We start from the raw sequence: 21,282 nt of genomic DNA, 5'->3' as shown, positions 1-21,282 counted from the left end.
TTGTTTTCATTTATTGCAAAAAATTATTTTCATGGACAAAGTGTCCCTAACAGGCTACAATTTGTTTCCAATTAATTGCTTACAATGGAGACCTTACTCGTGTCTACATTGCTTACTGATTTATGCTGAAAACTAGAGACTCTGTTGCGGCACCTATGAGCACTAGAACAATTTTCAAAAGATTCTTTTCAGCCAGACTTTGACCTATGAGTGTCCATATCCTGCTGGAACCTGTCTTCAGCACAAGTTCCTTTTAGAACGCTATTGCAGTTTTCTGTTCATATACCAAAATAGCATATTTCAAACGTATATTAGCTAGTGCAATATTTAGTTACCCCATAATTTTCTAAACACGTATTGTTTTTATGTCACTTTGTTAATTTTCATGGAAAGATATAATCAAGACTTTCCTTCAGTGGCGTAGTTTCGTCAAAATCCTGGGGGGGGGGAAGCCGGAGCCAATGTTGCCAAATCAAGTGAAAACTGAAAAATGAGCCATATATTACCATAAAGGCAACGATATAATAAAGAAAACTGACCTCTTTCTGGGGATACTTGAATCATTCTGGCTTGTGTCTGGAGGTCTGGAGGGGGTGGTCCCTCCCTGCCCCATAGCAAATTACGTCCCTGCTTTCCTTATATACCAGGTGAAGTAAAGTTGATAGCGCTCCCTATTTCTTCAGTATTAGGCCCATCTATGGTGATCAGTCAACATTTTTTAATATTGATTGATAGTTAATAATTAAGATTTGAATTTATTTTTAGTCAATGCAGACAAACGAAGGTGGCTCTTCGGTGACAATAACAAATGTTACGCAGGGAAATGTGAATTTTTCGTCCTCTGCTGGCTGACTGGGGGTCTCGTTGAGAGTGGCTGTGGGGGATTTTTCTATGCATGTTGTGTAAGACCAAGAACTAATGGGAATGGGCTGAGTGCTCCGTCACCAACCTCTTATCCTGAGCTGGATTACTCGTCCCAAAAGAATTACGGACCAGTCATTAACGATCCAGGTATGACGCTTTTAAAGCTTAGCATGTTTTTTTTTATGCAATAGCCATATTAGTTTATTGATTCTCCTCAAGAGGAAAGACAATGCAGGGAAAATCATCGAAATCTTGATGTTCTAGTGGAAGGATGTCCCTCCCGCTTCAGGGCAAAGCAAGTCCCTTCAGGCAGGTGTCTAGGCTTATCGTTAAGTTATTTTTGACACTAAGACTCCCAAAATGGATAAGGCCACTCCCTAAAGAGTGTTAGAGACCCTACTATGGTGAGGTTATATCTTAAAAATAAATTTTACTAGTTTTTACGTATGAAAACAAAAAAAAGGAAATAATAAAGGATAAGAGAAGAAACAAATAGGTGAGAAATGAGGATTTTATCAGCCAGTAACAAAATATGAAAAACAAGCAAATATTTCGACAAGGACCTCCGCCAAGTCGTCCTCAGTGCTCAAAAAAAAGAAAGAGGAAAAAAAGAAACAAAGAAGAAACAACAGCAAAATCTAACCTTTTTAAATGAACTGCACGAGAGGAAAAAGGACACTGAATCAAACAACAAAAACCAACTTGAAATGAATGAAAGAGAAGTTACCAATTAGATTGAATAAGTATCCTTTCCCTTGCAACAGATTTCGCCTGTCTACAATTTCAGTTTTCATTAGATATGCGGACAGGTTGTCTTAACTTAGACTGGGAGAAAATATTCATAGAGTCTTTTAATATTAAATTATTATAAGGAGATATTTCATTAAGCCCAATTTATAATAATTTCTTTACAAAAATTTCAAATTATCCCATAAAGAGGAAGTTAAGCCCTTGTAACCCAGGGCACTGACAGGGGGATGGGCTGAAATAGACACCCATTGGAAATAATAGGATATTTAAGTTTTTGTAAAGACATAGCTCCTGGTAATACTTAATCCCCTCCTTCTCTGAGATAAATTCTTGGCTGTAATCATGCTGTTAAATCACACATTTATCTTTCTGCCTAAGTTAGATCAACGTCAAAAATCAGTATTTCTGGTTTTTTATGTTTAGTTTTAATATATTGGCTTGTTTTTTTTGAAACTCTAAAAAATGGAATTGGAATTTTATGTTGATTTTAAATATATATGTTTCATCAAGTTTAGTCTTACCCATCAAAAATTACGAGCCTGAGAAACTTTGCCTTATTTCGAAAAAAGGGATTATCTTCAACGTATCAGAGAACCCTAACGCAGAGGTTTCAAGCTCCTATCTGCAGAAATTTGGAGTTTTGCATTTTTGCCAGAAGTTTTTTCCCTCAGGGGTGATAGAATTGACCTAGTGGCCCTATAATGTCGTGAGAGGGCTCACTTAACGGAAAGGAAAATTTCTAGTACCCCTTTTGAGTGACGAAAAAAAAGTCACCGGATCAAAATTTTGAGATAGCTGTGCTGTTCAGCATAGTCAAAAAAAATCTAATAACTGTCTCTTTGAGGACGACTTAAGCCCCCACAGTCCCCGGGGGAGCCTGCAAGTTAAGAACTTTGCCCATTGTTTATACATAGTATTGGTTATTGAGAAGTATTATGACGTTTTCAGGGGGGATTTTTGTCTGGTTGTGGAGGGCCGGGGGAAGGAGATTATGTGAGAGGATGTTTCCATTGAGGTATTTATCGTGGGGGAAGAGAATTTCCATGAAGGGGGTGCTGGATTGTCCAGCTTTATTTAAAAATAACAATGAGAAATTATATATTAAAAAACAAGTATTTTCAATTGAAAGTAAGGACCAACATTAAAACTTAGAACAAACAGAAATCATTACGAATATGAGGGTGTTCGTACCCTCCTCAATAACCCGCTTTTTACGCTAAAGTATTTTTAGTAATTTCAAAAGAGCTATTTATTCTGATTAAACGGCCTTTGTGATTCACGGGTCATTCTTTAAGAATTGGAACAAAATTTGAACTTTAATATAAAGAGCGAGGTATTGAGGAAAGGGCGTGCCCCCTCATATACGTAATAAAAATATACGAATGTAGAAGTTCGTTACGTAAGTTAATTTGTAAGTTACGTATATTTATTAATAATAAAAACGTTCGTAAATAAATTAAAAGTTCTAGTGGCCTTTTTAAGTAACCGAAAAAAAAACTGGAGGTTAAGTAAGCCCCCTCCCACACCATTTTTTTCTCAAAATCGTCAGATCAAAACTTTGAGAAAACTATTCAGCCAAAAAAAGTAAAATTAATATGCAAATTTTGTTTTAACTATTCATGTGCGGTGAGCCGAAATCAACACCTGCATTAATTCAAAAAGTTGCAGAAATTAAATAAATAAAAGTTTTTTCAAATGAAAGTAAAGAGCAACATTAAAACTTAAAGCGAACAGAAATTATTACGTATATGAGGGGGTTCATCCCTTCCTCAATACCTCGCTCTTTACGCTAATTTTTATTTAGTAATTTCAAAAGAACTATTTGTTCTATTTAAACGGCCTTTGTGATTCAGGGTTATTCTTAAAGAATTGGAATAAAACTCAAACTTTAGTGTAAAGAGCGAGGTATTGATGAGGGAGCGAACCCTTTCATATACGTAATAAAAATATACGAATATAGAAGTTCGTTACGCAAGTTAATTTGTAAGTTGTGTATATTTATTAATAATAGAAACGTCCGTAAATAAAATTAAAAGTTCTAGTGGCCTTTTTAAGTAACCAAAAAATTGGAGGGCAACTAGGCCCCCTCTCCCGCCCCTGTTTCTTAAATTCTTCCGATCAAAACTTTGAGATAACCATGTAGACAAAAAGAGTAAAATTAACAGGCAAATTTTGCTTTATTTATTCATGTACGGTGAGCCAAAATTAAAACTTACATTGATTCAAAACCTTCAAAAATTAAATTAAAAAAACAAGTATTTTAACTGAAAGTAAGGAGCGACATTGAAACTTTAAACGAACAGAAATTATTCCGTATATGAAAGGGGCTGTCTCCTCCTCAACGCCCCGTTCTTTACGCTAAAGTTTGACTCTTTGTCACAACTCTACTTTTTAAAACAATAAAAAACTTTAGCGTAAAGAGCGGGGTGTTGAGCAGGAGACAGCACCTTTCATATACGGAATTATTTCTGTTCGTTATAAGTTTTAATGTCACTTCTTACTTTCAGTTAAAAAAACTTTTTTTTTTTTTTTTTTTTTAATCTGGTTAAAAAGACTGTTAATGTCTATAGGCATCTGTGAAAGATTTCTGCTAGCCGGTATGAACATATTTTGTAAGGAAAGAAAAAAAAAATGTTACACGTTTAACTCGTCAAGTTATAGGCTGCGCTCATTTTTAACAAAAATGACTCGTATTTTAGTTTTGAACGGCCAGCCGAGAATAGAGCCACCTATTGTAATCTGCCTTTTTAGGAGTTAAATCGATTAAATTTGCAAAATAAATAACGAAAAAAAAATATATAATGCGGTTTTAGAAGTTGTTTATAAATAATTGTTCGAGAAATATCTTAGATTGTTTGGTGTTCATTTGCATGTATTAGTATAGGTTTTTCTAGTCAAACTTAAATATTCCCAATAATTATTAGATATCTTTCGTCCGAAAGTTTATCTTCTATAGAGCGTTGGTTTTTGTAACATAGGAATGCAATATTTTTACAGTTAATATATTTAATATTATTATAAAATTTATTTTTATAAATATTTTTAATATTTTAATTATTCTATTATTTAATATTTTTATATTTAATATTTTTTATATTTGATATTTTATATTTTTATAGTTTTTCGACAAGTATGCTTGATTTTTCGCGCCGAAACCTAAATACTCAACATTTTTAGTGGCTAATTTTAGGAGAGGCTTACGACGCATCTATGAAAGAAATCCACTATCATTTAAATAAGAATAGGGAACTTTCTGAAAACTTTGGCAGCATATAGATCGTTTGAACAATTTATAAATTTATAAACAATTATAATTTATAAACAATTTATAAACAAACAAACAATCAGTTCACATAAAAGTTGACAAGTTAGAAAATTAAGGTTAGAGGAGCTACACTGATACGAAGCACTGATGGTTAATTTTAAAGTGGATCAGGACAACTTTTAAGTTGAAACTATTTAAGATTGACAATAGTCCAATTCGTTTTTCCTATTAGAATCAAGAAAAATATAAAATATTAGTATCGTTGTGTACACAGCTAATTTGTTCAAAAACATCTCAAGTAGCCTTAAAGACGCACCCCCCTTCTAAACTAACTACAGTCATGATAAGATTGATCCTTTGAGGATGAAAATTCCTTACAGTCCTTGGGGCAAGGGTTGTAAATTATACCCTGGGGACATATATGGTTTTTATAGAAAGGGTGGTCTCATAAGCCTCAGAAGGGACTCATTGAATTCATTGGATGCATCTATGAAAGAATGTTGATGCCCCTTGTTAATGGTGTTTAGTCCTCCCTCAATTCGCAGTGATCAACCAATACAAAAAAGAAGAAAATTCAACAGTAAATGAGTTGTTCATCTTTGATAATTAGTATTGTTTTTACTCTCTTTTTTTTACTTTCTTTAATGTGCTTTGCTGCAATCCTTCCGATTCTTGATATGTGAAAGATTTTTTTTACCAACTTTTATACTATTTCCGTTTCAACCTACCCACCATAGCACCATAGCTGCTGAACATAGTAAGTGGTACTGGTGCATACACAAAATTTGAATAAGAACTACACTTTAACATTTGGCTCCATCTTTTTTATTATTTTCATTTCAACCCACCCCACAAAGTCCACTGTAGCTTACTATAGCTGCTGACCATAGTAAGTGTTAGTAACTACTGGATTAGACACAAATTTTGAAGATGAACTACACCTTAGCTTTCAATTCCTAAGTATTGAAGGATTTTAGCTTGTTTGCATCTAGTCTGGTGAGTTGAATTACAATCTGTAGAGTGGAAATTAATAGCTTTAGCCGTCCATCTGTGTCGGAATTTACGATGTAATTTTACTTGATAGCACATAATTCCTAATGTGGAAAGTTAAAATGGAAGGGAAATTATCTACTTTCAGGTATTACATTAGGTTATCAGTGAGCTGCGATGTGCTTTTTTCGTTATTCGTTTTTTCATTAGGCTAGATGGCAAACTAGTCACGACGTATATCTATTATTGCTTGAAATTATGCTGTAAGTTAAACTGTATGGAAAGCTGATCAGATAGAGAGCTTTAACTTGGATATTAATTAAACCACTAGCACTGTTGCCAACACCACACTATAGAGTGGAACTGATAATTTTCAAAATAATTTAAATAATTATTTGATAAGCTTTGAAATTCAACTAAATGCTGAAATTCACAATAGGTCTAACCAGAGACTTCCCTGTTTTACAGGAGGCAATTCTTTTGTTTGAACCTATTTTTTATTATTTATGAAATAGATTCGGGTAGTTAGGAAATAGGTAGTTAGGAAATATTTAGGACACAGATTTGGGTAGTTAGGTAGCCTATTTTATCGATAAACTAAAGACTTTGGTAAAAAAAAATTAAATAGAACCCAAAGATTAAAACAAAAAAGTTAGAGTTCAACCTTCATCATAACGACAAAAACGCCAGTTTAAGGAGCCACAATAATCATTATGGCAATACACGAGCAAATGAAAAACAGACAAAGAAAAAAGATTTGGTGTACAGAACACAAGCTAGTTAAGGGAAAGGAAAAACGCTTCTATAGACATTTAGTTTATTGTGCTCTTTTTGTAAAAGTGGTTATTTTATTTTCAGACAATGTAAAACAAAACAAAAAAAGTCCTCAGCTTTGAGTTTTGCTTGGTAGTCATAGATGGCATTGATTCTTTTTCTCTGGCATGTTGAAATTTCTCTCTCAGCTGTTTCCGGCACTCTTTGGGCTGCTTTCTAAGCAGTTTCACGAGATCCAAACTTCTCAAAACCAAACATTTTTCATGATATTCCTGTATTCCGCAGAAAGAAGTTCCGTTTTCTGGAAAGGAAAATTTATAATCCGTAAGGAAATGACGTTATAAGTCGAATATATTACTTGGGATTTTTAAATAATATTATTTTTTCAGCTTGTGGTCAACCGAATGCTCAGACGGCCACCCGTCGGATTGTAGGTGGCGAAGAGGCAGGCTTTGGAAGCTTTCCATGGCAAGTAAGAGTATAATGATTTATTTAGAAGGAAATACTCCAGTTTCAATTTTCTCTTCTTATCATTTCATTCCAGTGGGTCCTTTTCGTTTGTCAAGAAGCACATTTTTCGGTGGTCTATCATTTTTTATCCAGTTATTAATAATTTCTCACTCGATCAATATACATTCAAAATATCAAGGTTGACCCTTCAAATTCCCAAATTTACCAATTAGGATTAAATTTACTTTAATTTAACGTTTAAAATGCATTTTTATGGCCAGGAACATGGTAGCAAACATGGTTACTCGTGGGTAAATGATGTAGGGATATACCGGGAAAAATCATTAGACCAACTTAAAAAAGTTTTTATGAATATTTATCTTTTAATAACCATGCTAGAATAATAAGTTCTAAACTAGTGTAGAATATTGTTATGATGTGTAAATCGAAGGATATGATTCCACCAGTCAAACAGTTCGTGGTAACGAACTGTAGTAAGGAGCGACCCGGCTCAATAGTAACCAAAACTCTAAAGAATTGAATTTTGATATCAATAGCTACATCAAAAGAATCGCATTTTAATGCTGATTTTAAATATATAAGTTTCATCAAGTTTAGTCCTACCCATCAAAAGTTACGAGCCTGAGAAAATTTGCCTTATTTATGAAAATAGGGGGAAACACCCCCTAAAGGTCGTAGGATCTTAACGAAAATGACACCATCAGATTCAGCGTATCAGAGAACCCTACTGTAGAAGTTTCAAGCTCCTATCTACAAAAATGTGGAATTTTGTATTTTTTGCCAGAAGACAAATCACGGGTGCGTGTTTATTTGTTTGTTTTTTTTGTTTTTTTTTTTCCCCAGGGGTCATCGTATCGACCAAGTGGTCCTAGAAGGTCGCAAGAGGGCTCATTCTAACGGAAATGAAAAGTTCTAGTGCCTTTTTTAAGTGACCAAAAAATTTGGAGGGCATCTAGGCCCCCTCCCACGCTCATTTTTTCCCAAAGTCAACGGATCAAAATTTTGAGATAGCCATTTTGTTCAGCATAGTCGAAAACCATAATAACTATGTCTTTGGGGATGACTTACTCCCCCACAATCCCTGGGGGAGGGGCTGCAAGTTACAAACTTTGACCAGTGTTTACATATAGTAATGGTTATTGGGAAGTGTACAGACGTTTTCAGGGGGATTTTATTTTATTTGGGGGTGGGGCTGAGGAGAGGGGGCTATGTTGGAGGATCTTTCCTTGGAGGAATCTGTCATGGGAGAAGAAAAATTCAATGAAAAGGGCGCAGGATTCTCTAGCATTACTATAAGAAAACAATGAAAAATAAACATGAAAACGTTTTTTCAAATGAAAGGAAGAAGTAGCATTGAAACTTAAAACGAACAGAGATTATTACGCATATGAGGGGTTCTAAAAATACTTTAGCATAAAGAGCGAGGTATTTAGGAGGATATAAATACCTTGCTCTTTATGCTAAAGTATTTTTAGTAATTTCAACTATTTATTCTACGGCCTTTCTGATTCAGGGGTCATTCTTAAAGAATTGGGACAAAACTTACGATTTAGTGTAAAGAGCGAGGTATTAACGAGGGTACAAACCCCCTCGTATACATAATAAAAATATAAGGTTATGAAAGTTTGTTACGTAAGTTAATTCTTAAGTTACGCATATTTTTTACTAATAAAAACGTTTGTTAAAATTAAAAGTTCTAGTTGCCTTTTTAAGTAGCCGAAAAATTACAGGGCAACTAGGCCTCCTTCCTCACCCCTTGTTTCTCAAAATCATCTGATCAAAACTAAGAGAAAGCCATTTAGCCAAAAAAGGAATTAATATGCAAATTTCATTTTAATAATTTATGTGCGGAGAGCCAAAACCAAACATGCATTAATTCAAAAACGTTCAGAAATTAAATAAAAAAAAACTAATTTTTTTAGCTGAAAGTAAGGAGCGACATTAAAACTTAAAACGAACAGAAATTACTCCGTATATGAAATGGGTTGTCCCCTCCACAATCCCTCGCTCTTTACGCTAAAGTTTGACTTTTTGCCACAATTCTACTCTTTAAAACAATTAAAAGCTTTAGCGTAAAGAGCGAGGGATTGCGGAGGGGACAACCCATTTCATATACGGAGTAATTTCTGTTCGTTTTAAGTTTTAATGTCGCTCCTTACTTTCAGCTAAAAAAATTAGTTTTTTTTTATTTAATTACTTTAAGGATGTCACTTCTTTCACTAATGCAACATTATATCATTTGTTGCGTGAATGTGCGGTCATAAACTATTTGCTCGCATCTAAATAATTTATGTATTTACCAGAATAAAGCTATTCGAGTATTTGCTAATAAATATATGAAAAAATCTAAGAGATGATTATAAAAACGTATATTCTTTACCTTTCATATAGAATTGGTTTAACTGAATTAAAATGGAATAATTGTGGGCAGTAAGTCATGGTTAATTGTAGAAAAAGTCAAGACGGATAGTCGAATTGATTAAGCGGCAATTCTCGGTCGAGACATATACACCCGCATAGGTCGCCAAAAAAGATCAAAATTACTGCCTAGGCTTGACAAACACATAGACAAAGCAGGAGTTCATTCTAGGAAGTTTATTCAAATTCAAATACTATTATTTATATTTCAGTTTAATAAGGGTGCTTTTTCGGATTGTAATTCTACTTGTTTGAATACCAGTTTATATGAGTATGACACAAAGAATTCTACAAACTAAAGAAATCAAAGAGTCTTGTGATGAGATATTCAATTTCTATTGGTCGTAGTGGACATTTAGTATGGGATGACTTTTCAGATGAATTGAAGTCAGTGGAGTAAGCGAGGGAGTTTGGTGCCTCGTTGATGTTAATGTTTATGTAATTACTGAGGGAGAGTGAAGAAGAGCACGGGTATTTATAGTGAATGTTCAAGTGTGCCAGAGTCAAGTTGTAGGGTTTTCTTGACTGGAGGAAGTTTTAAAGGCTATTATGTTATAGGAGTGGGTTATGGGTGTTTTGAGAGTTTCTATCACCTGGTAGGCTGGGGTTCATCTTTAGGAATTGGTACGAAGGAAACGAAAAAGAAGAGAAAAAATGTAATTCGTTTCTTTTTCTTTTGTTTTTGTTGTCTTTTTTGTTTTCTTTTTCTTTGCTTCATGAATGATGTAATTTGTGTGTTGTTTATTTCGTATGCCAATTTTTGAATAATAATGAAAAAACAAAACAAACCTAACGCGCAATTGACACCGGGAATCAATCCACGATTTGCGTTCCTCAGTCGGAGGACATCTTCTAGAGCGCATCTCAAATTGTAATGTGACTCTCAAAATACAATAATATCCTTTAAATTTTTTTTTCTGTAAGTCTGAAAACGGGGGAAAGAATTACACTAGGTTTTTGATTACTCAGATTAAACCTTTTTAGCACTTTTTAGCACGTTTCTTAAAACGTCGTCGTATTTTTTTAGAAGTTTTGAGAACTAAGTTGAATATACCGTGGTCTAAACATTAAATAATATGAAAATATAAATAGAGGTGCAAGGAAAGTTTCGTGGCCTATTTTTAAATCCATTGGGAGACAAACTTGGCCTTATCCAGGGGTGGGGGTTGACCCCCCAATTTTTTTTCCAACTTGTAAAAAAGTACCACAAGTATAAAAGCTATTTTTAATGCGTTAAAAAATTGTCTACCCCCCCCTCGAAAAAATATTCCCCCTCTCCTAACAAAAAATTCTAGGTGTGCTTTTGGAGGCAAACCATTGTAATTTACTGATTCATTACTGTATTTCTATGACAGATCAGGCAACAGAATTTGCATAGAGAAACGTAATACTTAATGACAATAATATTAACACAAATTTTGGACGTTAAAATGTATTACCATTGACGGAATCGACAGCAATTAAATTGCCAGGATCACGTCGAATTAAACAACGGGTATGCTGCTATGCTTCATCGGATTCTACCCAGAATGTTGTTTTTCCTATAGTTATTATAAATTGTTAAACTTATTTTCATAATAACCTTTCATAAGTAAATAAATAGCTAGTTAGTGCTATTTTTATATCTTATCCAAATTTTAAATATTTTCTAGAGCTGTGCACTCAACTTCTGATCAGTAGGTTCTGTTTCTCTTTTTTTCCCTAATACCACATAATATTACCACAAAATACACAAATACAATACCACATGGCACCATAATACCACATGGTATATAATATCACAAAATACACCTAGTGTATTTTGTATTATATGGATTTATATATTTTTTCTAATGTTGTGCACGCAACTTCTGATCAGTAGGTCCTGTTTCTCTTTTTTTTTTTCCTAATACCACAGAATATTACCACAAAATACACAAATACAATACCACATGGCACCATAATACTACATGGTATATAATACCACAAAATACACCTAGTGTATTTTGTATTATATGGATTTATATATTTTTTCCAATGTTGTGCACGCAACTTCTGATCAGTAGGTTCTGTTTCTCTTTTTTTATACCTAATACCACAGAATATTACCACAAAATACACAAAATACAATACCACATGACACCATAATACCACATTGTATATAATACCACAAAATACACATAGTGTATTTTGTATTATATGGATTTATATTTTTTTAAAATAATAATATGCATTAGTGATGAGCTTCGTGTCAAGGCACTTTAACGCTCGCTGTGCTCCACGGCTAACTTACTTATTCGTAAATGTGGGAGTTGCGACCCTTCTGTAAAATGCTTTCTTTTCAGAGCTTACTGCACTCCGTTGTAGGGTCTAGCTTTTGTACTATATCTGTCTGTTAGGTGTGAGAATTCTCTTTGGGTTCTTTAGAACAATTCTTTACGGTGGCTTCTTAATATTTCTTTGAATTGTAGTGCATCTAGAATGTTTGTTGGTGGTGGCCTTCCATCTTTTCCTGAGCTACGTAGAAAATCTTCTCTTTTTATCCAGACAAGGATACTTGCTTCGGATAATCCCCTCATTTTGGTGCTTTCTCGGCCGCTTTTTCGCATCTCTCTGCCACTTTGGCTGACTTGGTCATGTTTGATTTACACACAACAATTTTGACATGTTGAAATGTACCATTGTTATTTGAATGAACTCTTTTTTTTCTTTTTTTTTTGCTGATTGTTTTGTGTGTGTTATTGTTTTATCTGTTTTTATTCTATGTAAGTGGCCCTTGTTAAGTTTGATAAATATTATTATTGTTGTTATATTATCATTTTCTTTACTAAAGCTGTTCTCAAAATTCTCTTTTTTACAATCATGCAACTGACCAGGCAAGGTTGCTAGGATAGACAAATTACATGTAGACATTAGGGCTACTATCCTCACAAAGGGTAGAACAAAACAAAATAATTTCAAAGCTAAGGTTACATGTCTCCAGATGTATGATAGTTCTTCTTATAAGACTAATCCGTGCATTAAATTCCAGGCTTATATACGTATTGGTACGAGCCGTTGTGGTGGATCTCTCGTAAACCACTACCATGTGATAACAGCAGGTCATTGTGTGGCCAGAGCAACGCCAGACAAAGTACGTATTTACTTGGGAGAATACACGCTGAATAGTGAAGTAGAACCCTTCCCCCCTGTCATTGTTGGTGCTTCGCAGATAAACGTCCATCCACTTTTTAAATTTACACCACAGGTAAGTAGATAGTTTTAACTAAACCTTTTTTTGATACTGAAAATTGACTCAGATATGACCCCAGCAAAATATCAATTTTGAGCAATCTAAGTTTGAAGTTATAAGGCTAGATATTATATGGTCACAGGAAAGGCTAAACAAAACTATTAAATATCATTTGCTATATGTTTTATTAGTGTGACTATAGTACGCCGTTTTGAAACATGATAACTCTTGATTGAGAGGAAACACTTAACCAAAATATATTGAAAGATCCCACTTATAGGTCAAGAACCTTTATTCATGGTAGGGCACTATAGAGTTGAGTTGTTTGTATTGTCCACGTGAGACCTGGTTTCCAAATAATAGATTGCGCCCAAAATCAATTTATATTTGTAATCTCAAGGGTATCAAAACTGCTCAACTTCAGCCCTGTTATTTAAGTTATAAAATTTAAGAAGAACAAACGTTTACCATAAAAATGATTTAATCAAGGCCTAAGGAAACATGTGATTCGGCATTGAATTATGGAAGAAACTTTTCAATGTATACAAAGGTCAGAGCATGACTATCAAAATACTTTATGAATAAATAGTATATACAGCCCTAGTATACAAATCGATTCCCAATTGTTTCTTAAAAAATAAAACTAATAATTATTTTCCATGTTTCAAATCTTTGGAGTCTATGGCTCAAAATCCGTCGAAAATTCCCCTATAACCTGAAATCCACCAAATAATTTGTCAAACAACTGTTTTTTGGAAAGTTACACCGACAAATATTGGTAGCGATTACAGGTTGATTGATAAAAACTGTTTGTTGGCAATAAATTGTTTTTAAACGGCAGAAACACGCTATTAGGCATGACCTATTTTAAATCGTACCATTTTAGACTATTCCCATTCGAAATAAATGTTGGAATTAACATTCTCCACAAAAGAGAAAATTGGAGCACTTGTGTCGTCAAAATGAATTTAAGTCAAAGGCAAAAGTTCTCAGTCGTGTCAGCAGAGTTCAAATGGAATGGTGCTTAGGTTGAGTCGAATCATGCCTAAGGGATAATACCGTGCTCAAAACGTCCTTGGAAATGCATTTTTTGGTCGCTGTAAGCAATAAAAAGATGTGGGTAAATTTCTGAGGGAGCCTGCTGAGGCTTTATAATATCCGTTCTGGAATTTTTTCCCATTCGGGGCATCAGGATTCTGTTTTCCTTTTAATTTTATTTGGTCATTTATTGCGCCAATAATTTTGGTTTGTTTTTTGTCAGGTTCTCATCTTTTTTTTGTGATCCTTAAAGTGACAAGAATAATTTATAAAATACATTCTTTTTTTAAGGCTGATAGATACGACGTTGCTGTTCTAACTTTATCCAGACCCGTGTCTTATCAACCTCACATTTCACCAATATGCCTACCGGACAAAGGAGATGATTTTGAAGGGGATTATGCATGGGCTGCCGGTTGGGGTGCCATGCAAGCAGGTATGCCTTCTGCAATTATAAATTAACCTATGCCCTTTACTCTATGGCTCCTAAAAATACTGATGTAAAAAGCAAAACGGTATATTGTAATGCTTGATGTCTTTTGCCTTTAGGGGGGCGGGGCTCAAACAGTCATAGAAGCTAGCTTATGGAAATAAATGAATAATATAGAAACAAATAATTGCACACATCCCCTCCGGGATTGCACACATCCATTGGCTCCTTAGCCAGTTGTGAAAGGAAATAACTTAGCGATACCAGAGCAATGAAAACTAAATATTCAAAACCTAAAATATATATACATAAATAAGAACGAAAAAATATCCTCATTTGGCTCCTTAACCAGTTAAAGGGGGTAAAACAGCAAAATAGAATTAAAAAAGAGTTTTCGCATGCAGACAATGATCCGCGCCGTGAAGTTACCGATTTTCTGATTCTGCTCTGTGGGGGTTCTATACTTGGTGAGGATCAAATCATACGACGCTTCTCGTGTTTCCTCCCCTGATTTCTCCAGGCACCCATTTGGAGCTGGGTCGACTCAGTCTCAGCTTACACACTCACACCGTTGACCCTCTTCCAAACCAAATAGTCAGCAACATCAAGACTCGAACCCCTTTTCTTACGGGCACCGGATTGCAAGCTCAGCATGCCAACCACTCGGCTAAAATAGTAAAATAAAGGCAAGAAAAACTAAATGTCCAACTAGTCGACATAAATAAAAAACGAAAAGTCGAGCAACAATCGGGTACCCCAATAAAATCAGAATAAATAGATATGCGATTCCGGCAAGAAATAAAATGAGACCTAAAAAAAATGTGAACATTTCTTGAAATTCTCTTATTGAAAAAACACCATTCCATTCCAATTGACACTCTCAAAAGAATGCAAAATCTCATTAGTTTCGTAAGCCACTCCAAACAGAATTATTGCTATAATACGATTAAAATCACACTCCTTAGTTTGTTTGAAATTTGGCAATTGTTAGTAGCAAAGAAAAAGTTTTGATGTCACTCCTTACTTTCAGTTGAAAAAACTTGTTTTTTTTTATTTAATACGATTAAAATCACACTCCTTAGTTTGTTTGAAATTTGGCAATTGTTAGTAGCAAAGAAAAGAATCAAATATTAATAATATTGAAAAGACATATCTGCCTCATTAATTCAGACAAATAATTCAGGCGAATGACACATCTGCCTGATAATTCATCAAAAAGAACACCGAGGAATTGATGAAAATAATCGAGGAAAAATTCTAAATGTACAAACAGATGAAATATGAAAAAATTAAAGAAATTTTGAAATTTAAAGAAGCTAAGAAGTGCTCCATGTGATAAATACTGATAAATCGGTGTTCCATTTTGTCAAATTTTGAATAATAGTATAATTTATTTTACAATTTGAGTTGCCTAATTACTGAGTCTAATCCTAGAGAGATTCAACTTTACCTCACTCAATTGTAAAGTTGTACTTTTATTATTGACTTCTAAAGTTGAGGATCATCTTCACCCATTGCATTAGTTTGTATTACAAAATATTACAGATTAAATAAAAAAAAAATTCAGTTCTGCTCATCTAGTTGTATAAGTCTAACCTTTTGTTCCTTTTTTTGGCAATTTTTTAATAAAAGTGACGATTTTTCACGATCCAAATTGCAATTACAATACTTTGATCGATAGTTTAACTGCCAATAAAATAATATTTGAAAATTATTTTGATAACAAGCTATATATTTTTTATTTGTGTTATACTATGCCTTGAGTTGCCTTATTACTGAGTCTAATCGTAGGAAATTTCAACCTTACCTCAATCAATGGTAAAGTTGTACTTTTAGCATTGACTTTTGAAGTTGGGAAACATGCCTCTCAGACCTCTCGCTATACTTGGCTTCAAATTAAAACAAATGATAGAACCTTATATGATGTAGATTATTAGTAGGGCTCCATAAAACTATAACAAAAAAGGGGATCAATTTTCATAGAAATACAAGAAAGTAGCCTAGATTCTGTTTTAAAAAACATGACCGTGGGTCATTTTTATTTATTTTAAAAGTTATATTCAAACTTCCAAGTCCAAAAAATACAAATTTAAAATTTTCACAGTAATTTGCATCATCTTCGTGATCTAACGTTATTTAATGATCAACGTCAGCTATGTCTCTACACACTCTACCAAAGATACCTCTCTGGAAGCTTATGAAGACAAAAACGTAATTAATGAATTGATTGTGTTGAATTCTGTCGGGTAAATGAACCTTATTTTTTATTTATGTGGGTTTTTCAGACTTAAGGTTTAATTTTCTACACACTCACAGACACAAAAACCGAATATATGCACAGGAGTCAACAGAGGAAAACCTACCTAAATCGAAAGATTGAAAGAAGAAAGTTAAAAATGTTTTTATCTGCTAATACATACATTGTGGAACGACCAAAACCCTTTGCGATACGTATTATGATGAAATAAGGAATGCAATTCTAATTAATGCTCAGAGACTAAACTTCGGACTAAACAAGTATGTAGCGTTTTTTAGTATTCTATATTTTAAAATTGAAACAAATTAAATAAAGGTAAACGCTAGAGAGTAAGAGAATGCGTGCCACAAACAGCCCCCTCCTATATAAAGCTAAGGATGTGGCTACATCACAGGAATTCTTGTCCCAATTTTGTATGATCCCTGGCCCCTCCCCCTTAATTCATGTTTTCTGTGTGTTATTGTTGGCCTGTAACAAAATACGGTTAACAGAATTGTCACGAGTTTATCTTGACTTTACAATACATTTGTCATGATTATTGAATATCTGAAGACCTGTGACGACAGAAGAGTCGTTCTACCCGAGTGGTTAGCACGCTAGACTTTGAAAGTCCTGGTTTATCTGTTTTTTTTTTTTGCTTGGAATGGTGGGTCATTGGAGTGACTCTGTAAGCTCAGCAAGTGTCACCCCAGCTACCGTGACATCCCCTTCGAAAAGGGTCTTGAAGTGCTAGGACTGGCATCACTCCAAGACCAGAACGGAACTCTGATAATGAGTTTTGGAAAGTTCTTGCTTGCTAAATCTCAGCACTGTGACATTCTGCCTGATCAACCTCTACCATCAAGAACGAAAAAACAAGATAAATTAGTTCCCGTTTAAGCAAGAACAAACCGACATGGTAATTCTTTCGTCCCGGTTTTTGTCGATATGTACAATAAGAGTTAATGTTTATAGTTTGATTTATGTTTACCACTGTAGTTGGATTTTGAATATGTTGAAAAGAAATGAAAGTCAGCGATAGCTGCTAAGTTTTTCCTATTAAACTTGTCTACTACTACTACTACTACTACTAAATGGGAACCTAGAGAAATCTGGGGAAGGTAAGCATGAAGGTTATGCGGAAGCACATGATGGCTGGCTCCCAACCCCCATTGCACCTCCTGACTGAAGGACCACGAAACAGATAATAGTAACACCGGTAGTGACTTTAAATTTCAGTGTTGTATTTTTTCCCCTCTTTAAGTTGACAGAAAACTCAAGTTTTGTTCACTTTTCAGGGTCAAAAATTCGTCCAAAGACGCTACAGGCTGTTGACGTACCGATAATAAACAACGCTCAGTGTGAAAGTTGGCACAAAAGTAGAGGAATCAATGTCAAAATACACACTGAAATGGTTTGTGCTGGATATAGATATGGGAGCAAAGATTCATGTCAAGTAAGTACCAAAGTTACCTATTGTTCATCAAATAATTTAAAAATATCCATCAAATAGGCCATCTGCAGATTTTGAACCTAAGATCTCTTACATACTAAGTTTGCCTCCGAACCAAGAATATGATGATGGTGCTTAGAGTTTGTCATGCGAAATCATAGCTTTTGTGGGAAAAAATCGGCTTTGAAGATAAGATATTCATTTCAAAAAATTACTATCATAAACCGTGCCGGAACAAGTCGTATTTTGGAGTCAAACAAAAACAGCAAATTAGCAATAAACAAGGTTTAAAAACATTGACTATCCAGGTTGTTGGATATAACTAGACAGGCTGTTTATCATAACTGAAAAAGAAGGGGACCCAGAAGAGGGAATTGGAATAATAATTCTGGTGTTTGACTACTTGTAACTATTTGATAAGAAAGAGGTAACCAATTTTTCCAGGAAAAAGTCATTGTTGGATTCTTTGACAAGTGTCTGAACTAATACATTGTGATTAACATGGTCAAATGCCTTTTGGATATTGATAGAAATTAAGTTTAGCAAGGTAATAGTTTATTCAAGAATTTTTCCAATGAATTCGATAAGATAAACGAGGTAATGGGAAGTATTACCAATACTATTCATTCAGGGGGGCAATCCAGGGGGGTTCCCTGAATTGCCTCAGGTCAGTAAGGCGAAGGATTTTTTTTCTTCAGTCAATCTGCAGGGAATTCTTCATATAGTTCTGATAATATAGGAGTGAGAGATGGGTCGAACAGCTTTAAAACCAGGCTTACCGTCTTTTTTTTTCAAGGGGACTATGAAACCCTCTTTCCATATTTGCTGAAATTGACCAGACTCTGTAATCTATTTGAAACATAGTGATACGGGCTTTGAAAGGATATCACTAAATGTACTAATAAGAGTAAGCGGATATACAAAGAGGAAACACTTGTTTTTCTTAGTTTCTAAGTTCTTCTTTTGATTTCAAAGGGGGAAATAAAAGTGAAAGAAGCAGGGGTGTGCGTCAGCCGGTAAGTGATAAGATAATACCGGAAGGCTTTGGACGATGGCAGCGAGGTACCTGTTAACGTTATGAATGGTAACTTCAGGTGGTTCGGGTAAGTAAAAATTAAGCTTGGTAAGTCTCCTGTACCATAACTTCTTAACCACAAAATGATAATTCTTTGGTTTGCTAATAAACAATTTTTTGACCTTATTTTTGTAATAAGATCATTCAGATTACCGAATTTATATTTTTGAACTGTTTTTCTTAGTTTATTAGCTTCATTCAGATTACCATTTTTGAAAAGAAATGGTTGAATTAGTCTTTGACCCTGCCCAATCTTTGAAGCTTTGGTTTGGGTTTGAGCCCAAGATTTCCTATTCACTAAGGAGACCCCTGCGTCATTTCCGTGTGGGATGCCTATAAGGGAGGAGGGGGAGGAAATTATTTTTCTTTATCTCTTAATAATACCGCCAATCTAAAAAGTGCCATATTTATATTGTTTGGAAAAAATGTAACACTTTTATGACAGTATGTTTTCGTTTCTAACTTTTTCCCTTCTTTTGTCCGCAAAAAAGCATTTTGGACACTTCTCTCTTACCCACCCTTTGCGAAAGTTCTGTTGGAACCAATGCATGTCAGAAGAGCAAGAAATCAGTGCCTTCTAAATATCAAAACACATTACCTGTAAAATATTTGCTTTGATGCACTGTTTATGGTATTTATTCCTGATGTTTTGATTTGTAACGTCTAGGAAATTGCAATTTTTTGCAGTTCATCAAAATATACTATTTGCTATAGTTTCTCACGAAGCCTTGTAATTTTGAACCGCATTTTCTAAAACAATATTAATTGGTCCAATCCCACTTTCTAGAGCTAAAATGACTGAAGGGTTGAGGATTAAAATATGAGTGGGTTTGGCCGGTTTGCTCGATTGGTCAAAGCTGACGCTCCGCCGATAGATCCTATCCTCATTCTTTTCCAATTGTAAAACGCTATCTTCTATTTGGCTCATCCTTCTCTTTGTTGTATATATTTTTTTTTCTTAATTCAAACTTTTTTAAACTTTCTTTGCTAATTATTATTATCCTTATTAGCCTTTAGGACGGGCTTAATTGACGCCAAAAGTCCTTATACCTTACCAGACAAGTTGTATAATTTGTGTATTTTCAGGGAGACTCTGGGGGTCCACTGATGTTAGAAGATGGAGGACGATGGACACTAGTCGGCATAGTCTCAGCAGGGTTCTCCTGTGCTCAGCCTGGTCAACCGGGCATCTACCATCGTGTTTCTGCAACAACTGACTGGATATCGTCAGTTGCGTGGTCATAAAACTGTGAAGTTATCAGTCGCAAATTTGTGTTATTGGGCTCAATGAGTCTTAAAATCAACAGAACCTTCTGAATTGGCAAAAACAAACTCTGCCCGCAAAGAAGAAGACGGCTATTTAAAAAGTAAAAACCCTCTTAAGTCCTGCTCAAAATTATAAAGTACTTAGTTTCGTACGGGATGTTACTGTCTTCTTTAGTGAATTTCCAGTGAGAATGAAAATTTATTTAAAGGTCTATTGCGGCCAGTGCCTTCAGCTTTATCTTTTTTTATCGCCCTGTGACGTAAATTATTGCATAGCCTATATTTATAAAGATATTTTTTGTAAATCGTTATATTAAAAAGATTAGTTATGTTATGGCTGCCTCGAGTGTTGTTACTTGTATTATTTATTTTTTTATTTTTATTGTTATTATTTTTATTATTATTATTATTTTATTATTATTTTTTATTTATTATTTTTATTATTATTATTCGTATAATATTATACATTATTATTTTTATTATTATTGTTTATTTTCCTATGCCATGATTCATGACGGTGGTCATGTAAGAGTTATCTAATATCCTTTTAGTCTCTTACGTTGCTCCTTCTCGAGGTTTTATGTTTCAGCCCAACCCTTCTTTGAAGGTAATAATAAATATACCTAGGCTCTTCTTTTATTTAGGAACCATATCAAGGAGACCTTTCTAAATTGACGTTCAACATCTAATAGAGCTATATTTTCTTGGAAAATGGGTGTTTTGCTTCAACCGTCGGCTTAGAAGTTGTATTAGATGACAGTAAGGCATTTCTCACAAACAAAAGAAGCTTCATTTCTATAAGACAAAAAGGAAAGTATTTTTGACACATCACCCATCTAAATCTAAGAGATTTTCCTTTTTAACAAATAACTTGTGAATTATGCTAACGCCTCCGCTCACTTCTTGAATCTGGGATTGAATCAAACAAGTTCAACGTTGATGAAATTCAAAAGAAGTGATTTTGATAGTATATGATGGTTTTGACTGAAATTTAGTTTGTTTTTTAAGAAATCCAATAATTGATACTAAATGTGACATCAA

At 34.2% G+C, this 21,282-nt stretch overlaps 1 protein-coding gene across 1 annotated transcript in view; it reads left to right on the top strand.

Annotated features, from left to right (window-relative positions):
• Window positions 1–20,575, top strand: part of LOC136041045 (serine proteinase stubble-like) — a 79,280-nt gene extending 58,705 nt beyond the window's left edge. Inside the window, exons 4-9 of the mRNA XM_065725578.1 lie at window positions 766–1,011; window positions 7,033–7,115; window positions 12,543–12,758; window positions 14,073–14,217; window positions 17,746–17,903; window positions 20,062–20,575. Coding sequence (XP_065581650.1) covers window positions 766–1,011; window positions 7,033–7,115; window positions 12,543–12,758; window positions 14,073–14,217; window positions 17,746–17,903; window positions 20,062–20,220 — 1,007 coding nt within the window. The 3' untranslated portion in view covers window positions 20,221–20,575. The remainder of the gene's footprint in view (window positions 1–765; window positions 1,012–7,032; window positions 7,116–12,542; window positions 12,759–14,072; window positions 14,218–17,745; window positions 17,904–20,061) is intronic.
• Window positions 20,576–21,282: the final 707 nt, after the last annotated feature.

The sequence above is a fragment of the Artemia franciscana genome, chromosome 21 (genome assembly GCF_032884065.1).
Source record: "Artemia franciscana chromosome 21, ASM3288406v1, whole genome shotgun sequence".
NCBI lineage: Eukaryota > Metazoa > Arthropoda > Branchiopoda > Anostraca > Artemiidae > Artemia > Artemia franciscana.
Note: the sequence above shows the minus strand (reverse complement) of the source record. Positions and strands in the feature narration are given on the sequence as shown.